General features: G+C 37.1%; 1 protein-coding gene across 1 annotated transcript in view; it reads left to right on the top strand.

The window, feature by feature from the left end:
• The first annotated feature begins 616 nt into the window (after window positions 1–616).
• The window catches only part of LOC128024706 (corticotropin-releasing factor receptor 2), a 73,513-nt gene continuing 66,759 nt past the window's right edge, over window positions 617–7,370 (top strand). The window contains exons 1-2 of the mRNA XM_052610738.1: window positions 617–809; window positions 894–1,013. Of these exons, the coding sequence (XP_052466698.1) occupies window positions 689–809; window positions 894–1,013 (241 nt within the window). The 5' untranslated portion in view covers window positions 617–688. The remainder of the gene's footprint in view (window positions 810–893; window positions 1,014–7,370) is intronic.

The raw sequence follows: 7,370 nt of genomic DNA, 5'->3' as shown, positions 1-7,370 counted from the left end.
ATTTTTCTTTTTAGTTGCTTATAAGGTAAACTGCACTACATATAGGTCTGCTTAACAAAACCAGCCCAACCGGTGCTTAAAACTAGCATTTTGTGGAGACACTGCTATCAAAATCATGTTCCAGAGGGTTCCAGTGTGAAGGTAGCCCAATTCAAAAACGCAGATGTGTAATATATGAATTTCCCCTTACAATGTAAAACACGTTATCTGTAGCACAGCCACTATAATGTAACTATGATAATATATAACGTCATTGATAGATACAATTGTCTAGAATAGGCTAGTGTTGTGGCGAATACAGATTATTAATCCTTCTCCAACTACTTTTGATAACACGGGGTTCAATGTACTGTATACATGCTGATTTATCTTAACATTTCAAACATTTGAATCCAATTAATAACAAAATATCTTACTACGTTAACGGACAGCATAGAAAACGAGTCTTCAGAAGGTCATTTTTTAGAGCGTCCGCTTTGATCCTCGACATTTCATTATGACATCACCATCATCCCGTGAATGAACGCGCGCACAAAACCATCCCCAGGATTCCTTGAATCGCGCGGTCGGTCACACGCGCTCCGGGATCATTTGTCATCAGTGAAGACGAGACGAAACTGTCTCAAGTTGACAGGGAGGCAGACTCATCGCTTCTTCTACCCACTGAAGCCTTTACTTGCTTTTGATCATGGATGCATCGCTCTTTCAGTTCTTCCTAGAGGAATTCGGGGACACCAACTGTACTCTTATGGATGCTTTTCAGGACACTTTATACGAGAATTCGTCTTTCGCGTCGATGAGTGTCGACGGTGAGGATTACAGTTTTTGTTAGCAGCGCATGTCTTAGCGCTTATAATGCACATTAATCAACACCGGTTGTATTTTCCTCCAAGGTCTGTATTGTAACGCCACTACGGATGAAATCGGAACTTGCTGGCCAAGAAGCAACTCTGGACGAATAATTGAGCGACCGTGTCCGGAGTTCATTAACGGCATCAAATACAACACCAGTAGTAAGTGCCTCCTATTCGCTTTTTTATTAATTAAAAACGTCCGAGGATAAGATTTCTGTATTCATTGTGCATAGTTGTTAGCCTATTTTTCTGAGGGTCAGTCCTACATAAATACATAAAAAAGGGGCCCCACAAAGTGAGTCAGTGTATTTATAGATATATTTAATATCTGTTTTTAGAACATTTAAGACTTGTACGATTTCATGGACTTGTATAGCTGTTGTTTTTTCCTCTCAAAAGCTATTTATACAATTGTTGTTAATATAAATGACATGCTATTAATAATTTACACAATTGTTTCCTTACAAATTGTGCTTCTGCAGACAATATTATCTGCCCAGCCACATTTTTTTTCCCCATTCATTTTTAATGTGCTAAATTAAGCAGAATAGTGAAGTTCTCCTAGCACACATGGATCTGGTTTATCCTTGTGCATGGGGACTCTCCGCATAATGGATTTTATACTGTACAAATTGTATTTTCTATCTCCCTATAACTAAACCTGCCCCTCACAGAACATTTTCAGCTTTTTTACATTCTCAATTATTTCTGTGTGATTAAAAGCTTGTTTCAGTTTTCAGCTTTAAGTTTGAACACACACACACACACACACACACACACAAACACACACACACACACACACACACACTCACAGGATGTTCTATCTTGGTGCATGAAATTTTGTGAGAATCTCCATAAATGTGAGAAATATATTGTTATTACATATTTGTAATATGTAAGGGGTGATATTTGCCCCTAAAATGTGAGGGGTGAAAGCTTTCAAAAATTAAAAACTAAACACAAGGACACACTTAACTTTTTTGGGCCGATTCTGTCACACTCTTTTGGAAAGAAGGCGCATGAAGATGAAGGTAATCTAAATAACATTTAATAATAATCCAAGATGATGAAGATCCATACAAAACAAAGGGAAACAGAAGCAGCATACACAAGTAATAACCAGCAACTGAGAGAACTAAACAAGGAGTATTTATACAAACATAAGAGAGAAACTAATTACTTAATTAACAGGACACAGGTGAACAGAATTAACTAATCAAGGGAGCTAAGGAAAACTAGGTCAAGGAACAAAACTAGACAGGAGAACAGGAAATTAAAGAAACACAACAGAAGTCCATAATCGTGACACTGACATACAATCATGGCCAAAATTGTTGGCACCTCAGAAATTTTTCCAGAAAATTAAGTATTTCTCACAGAAAAGAATTGCAATTAAACGTTTTGCTATACACATTTTTATTCCCTTTGTGTGAATTGAAAAAAAAAAAAAGGCAAATTTGACACAACTTCACACAAAACTTCAAAAATAGGCTGGACAAAATTATTGGCACCCTTAACTTAATATTTGGTTGCACACCCTTTGGAAAGAATAACTGAAACCAATCACTTCCTATAACCATCAATAAGCTTTTTACACCTCTCACCCGGAATTTGGGACGACTCTTCCTTTGCAAACTGCTCCAGGTCTCTCATATTGGAAGGGCGCCTTTTCCCAACAGCATCTGCACAGGTGTTCAACTGAGATTTAGATCTGGACTCATTTCTGGCCACTTCAGAGCTCTCCAGCACTTTGTTGCCATCCATTTCTGGGTGCTTTTTGAAGTATGTTTGGGGTCATTGTCCTGCTGGAAGACCCACGATCTCGTACGCAAACCAAGCTTTCTGACACTGGGCCCTACATTGCGACCAAAAATCCTTTGGTAATCCTCAGATTTCATGATGCCTTGCATACAGTCAAGGCACCCAGTGCCAGATGCAGCAAAACGACCCCAAAACATCTTTAAACCTCTTCCATATTTGACTGTAGGTACTGTGTTCTTTTCTTTGTAGGCCTCATTCCATTTTTGGTAGACAGTAGAATGATGTGCTTTACCAAAAGCTCTGTCTTGGTCTCATCTGTCCACAAGACGTTTTCCCAGAAGGATTTTGACTTACTCAAGTACATTTTACTTGCTTTTTGTCTTGTACCTTTTGTCTTGCTTTTTTATGTCTCTGTGTTAGCAGTGGGGTCCTCCTGGGTCTCCTGCCATAGCGTTTCATTTCATTCAAATGTCAACGGATAGTTCGCGCTGACACTGATGCACCCTGAGCCTGCAGGACAGCTTGAATTTCTTTGGAACTTGTTTGGGGAGGTTTATCCACCATCCGGACTATCATGTGTTGCAACCTTTAATCAGTTTTTCTCTTCCGTCCACGTCCAGGGAGATTAGCTAAAGTGCCATGGGTTGCAAACTTCTAGATAATGTTGCGCACTGTGGACAAAGGAACATCTAGATCACTGGAGATGGACTTTCCTATTTTTCCACAATTTTGGTTCTCTAGTCCTCAGACAGTTCTCTTCTCCTCTTTCTGCTGTCCATGCTACGTGTGGCACACACAGATACACAATGCAAAGACTAAGTCAACTTCTCTCCTTTTTAGCTGCTTTCAGGTGTGATTTGTATATTGCCCACAACTGTTACTTGCCCCAGGTGAGTTTAAAGGAGCATCACATGCTTGAAACAAACTTATTCATCCACTATTTTGAAAGGGTGCCAATAATTATGTCCAGCCCATTTATGGAGTTTTGTGTGAAATTATGTGAAATTTGCTTTTTTTCCTCGGTTTTTTATCATTGCATATTATTATGACTTAAAATAAAATCACAGCATATATATAATGTGGATTTTCGAAATGTCTCTTATCTTCTGCAGTAACTGGCACTTATGATCACAAATCAATATTAAGTGGTTCCCTCCTGTGAGCTCGCACAGCATGTAACTTTGTTCAGTGTATTGATGTGACTTTCACACTGGAGGATATTACAGGGCTCCTGGGCAAATTTAAGCCTTTCACTTCTGAGCTTTGAATTTATATTTTAAATAGTAAAATGTCTCTCTGTTTGCTCGTATATGATTATATTGCAATCTTTAAGTCTTTCTTATCTTGGCTCTTTAAGTCTTTTTATTCACAAAACTGGTTATCTTATGCACTGGCATCACTAACCCAGTTTACCACCTTGACATAGCGCTGTGCCATTAGTACTCTTTTCTGCACAAACAGGCCTTCTTTCTGTGGTTTATAATTAAGTTTATTATGTGTTTTATTCACAAAGGTCTGCATGCCACAGTTAATGTTTCAGATGTTTATTTAAAAGGATCCTCATGCTAATTTTCTAGCAAACATGGCAACAGTATTTCATTAATTGATCAAATGATGGAGAAAAGCAACATAACTAGCAGATAATGTGTTTGTAGCATTACTTGATTTAAATTATTGCTTTAGTTTAGTGGGTGCTCAAAAAAAAAAACAAAAAAAAAAAAACATGAGAGCAAATGTAAACAATGCTATCACAGTGAGTACAAAGCATTACTAGAAAATTACCAGCAAAATGCTTTACCTAATTATGCTCAAATTATTTAGTTTGGTGAATGTAGAACTTTATCAATTAAATCATATTTGCTTTCACAGATGTAGCTCAAATAGATGAGTCAAACCTAACGTTAGTTTTATTTATAGTTTGCATCAAAGTAATTCTTAAAAGCATGGTGTCACTGAACCCTTCTGCTGTGCAGAGCCACTGCCTGAAGCACTTGGCGTAGCACTTGTGTCTAACCCTCCTGCTTGCAAGATCCATCCAGCTGTCTAGTGCTGTCTCTCAAAGTAATCCATTTGATCCTGACCACTGTACCTTAAGGCACAGATACTCAGTGCTGGATTTATCCCTCTGCATCACTTTCAGAACACCTTATAATTAAGTTCACTTAAAAATCATTAAAAATTGTTTTGTTATTGATGAACTAAACATTTACTAAACATTAATATAAATTTGTAGATAATCTTATTTTCATAAGTGATATGTTACCATGTCACAAATGTGTTGTAAGTAATCTAAAAATGTTTTTGTAAATTGTCACAATCATAAATCATTAGTAAATGTAAATGCAAAAAAAACATGCCATTTTTCAACGAATAGTAAATTATTTGTTTATTCCTGTAGCTTAACCATGTAGAGCAGGGGTTCCCAAACTTTCAGACCGCGACCCCCAATATTAGATTGCTGACGACCCACGACCCCCCCCCCTCTCTGTGTTTCCCTCTTGTGAGGATTTGCAATTTGGTTACATACTGACAGAGCTAAAACAAAAAGGAACACAATCTCTAAGCCAGGCTATTTTATTAACAAATTATGGACAAAAACAAATACATCCATAACTGTGAAATGCTTACAGACAGAATACGAACAAGCTGCCTATAACACGCATACAACAATAACTTACTTTGTATTCAGAAAAAACGCCTTACATACATGTATGGATTTCCCAATCAGGACCCAGATTTGGTCAATGGGTGGAGCAGATAATTTTATAATTTTAATTTCATTTTTAAGATTACAAGTAAACAGCATTCAAGACTGCAAGAGTTCCAATCTATATGGGCCTTAGTAGCCTACTCTTTTTGATGATTTTTTTTTGTGATTGCATTGTTTGTGTAATATGTGCTAAATTGTGAAAAAAAAATAAAAAAAATAACGCCTAATATGATGGATGGGCGCTGTGCGCGGAGCAAAGCAGGTCCACTCTAGGTTTAACTTTGGAGATCGCCACCCGCAGATCATCTTCCACCTTAAGCCGTAACCTGTGTTTATTCTTAATGTAAGTCAGCGCGCAGAATGTCTTTTCACATAAATACGTTGAGCCAAATTGCATGAGGACATCCAACGCGGCTTTCGACAACTGTGGATATTCCAGCACGACAGAAACCCAGAACTCATCCAGCATATTGCCGTCAAATGCCGTCCTCAGGGTTCGATCGGTTGAAAGTTCATCAAGCGCATCTAAAACCCTAACCGCATATCTGACGCCAGATGATTTGCCGTGGTTACATTAAATGGTGACCTTATCCAGTCATATTGGTCGGGAGCGTCTCCTTCAGGAAAATGCTTATGAAAGTGATCTGGATAAATCCAGATTAAAAATTATTTTTTCATTGTGCTCACATATTAGATGGGGAAAAATTACAGAGGGATTTATGGATATCTACTTTTGTTATCCTGTAAATCAGAATATACTATCAATAGCCTTAAAAAAAAAGATTTTCGCCATGTTTTTTGTAATAAAATTTTATATAAATCAGGCTAGGAATAATATATTTACAAATCCCTCTGTAAATGTCTTCATTATAACTAGGTACAAGACTGGACAGTTTGTTGTATATAGGTGCTACTAAAGTGGAGATTTCGTACTTGGGAGTATGAGAGAAAGGTAATTTTGAGAAAACGGGCTTTAAAGATTTATCATCAGCCAATGAGATTGCGCATTCAGCCCTTTTACTTTCGCGATTGGTTGCTGATAAAAAGGAAATGACCATATTTGGATCTGACAGCATTGTACAGTGAAGAGAGAGCTTTCCAGCCGTGCAGTCAGAGATCGCGGATCGGCAGGATGATTTACAACGCTAACTTTTGTTGAATTTACGCGAAATCTACAGACGCAAACAGACCAAGTGTAATAGAATAAAGACCTAAATGTGTATTTCAGACTTTTTTTTCACCATCTCGCATTAACATAAAAAAAAAATTAAAAAAATCTGTAAATCATCTCGCGACCCCCCGAGTGGGGAGCGGGGGGTCGCGAGATGATTTACAGATTTTTTTTTTTTTTTTATGTTAATGCAAGATGGTGAAAAAAAAGCCATCTCGCACCATGTTAATGCGAGATGGTGAATATCCACTTTGGGAACTACTGATGTAGAGTATGGCACCAGCAATGCCAAGATCATGAATACATTTTATTAATGTATGCAGGCAAATGTCAAATCTAAAATAAAAGCTTTTTTTTTCATCAAAATGTTCAGTTTAAAAATACAGAACAAAATATTTATTCTGAAGATTCTGAAAACTTTTAATGTTTGAATTACAGTAACATTTTATTTAATGATAAGATTTATATAATTTTTTTTATTATAATTTTTTTTATTATGTATAATGGTTTTCTTGAGTATAAATATGATTATCAGGTGCACACCAAACATAAAGGATATTAAGATATTATACACATATAAAAAATTAATCATGTCATGTAAACTGTCACACTGCGCTGTAGTAAGGAGCACGAGGGAAATGAGGAAACATTAACAGTCTTTAATTCAGGAACCACAGAAGAATAATGCACACAAGGAGCTTGGAAGAAACACGTAGACCCGACAAACATGAACTTTTTAACTCAGGATAATGAGGGAACTAAGGAGACACACCTGGGATCAGATCATCAATCAATGGGAGACAGAAACTGGGTCACAGGAGCAGAAACACAGATAGATAAATCCATAGTCCTAACATAACACCCCCTCCTGAAA

This window comes from Carassius gibelio, chromosome A2 (genome assembly GCF_023724105.1).
Source record: "Carassius gibelio isolate Cgi1373 ecotype wild population from Czech Republic chromosome A2, carGib1.2-hapl.c, whole genome shotgun sequence".
In the NCBI taxonomy this organism is placed as follows: Eukaryota; Metazoa; Chordata; class Actinopteri; order Cypriniformes; family Cyprinidae; genus Carassius; species Carassius gibelio.
The sequence above is the reverse complement of the archived record's forward strand: the minus strand, read 5'-3'. Positions and strand labels throughout refer to the sequence as shown.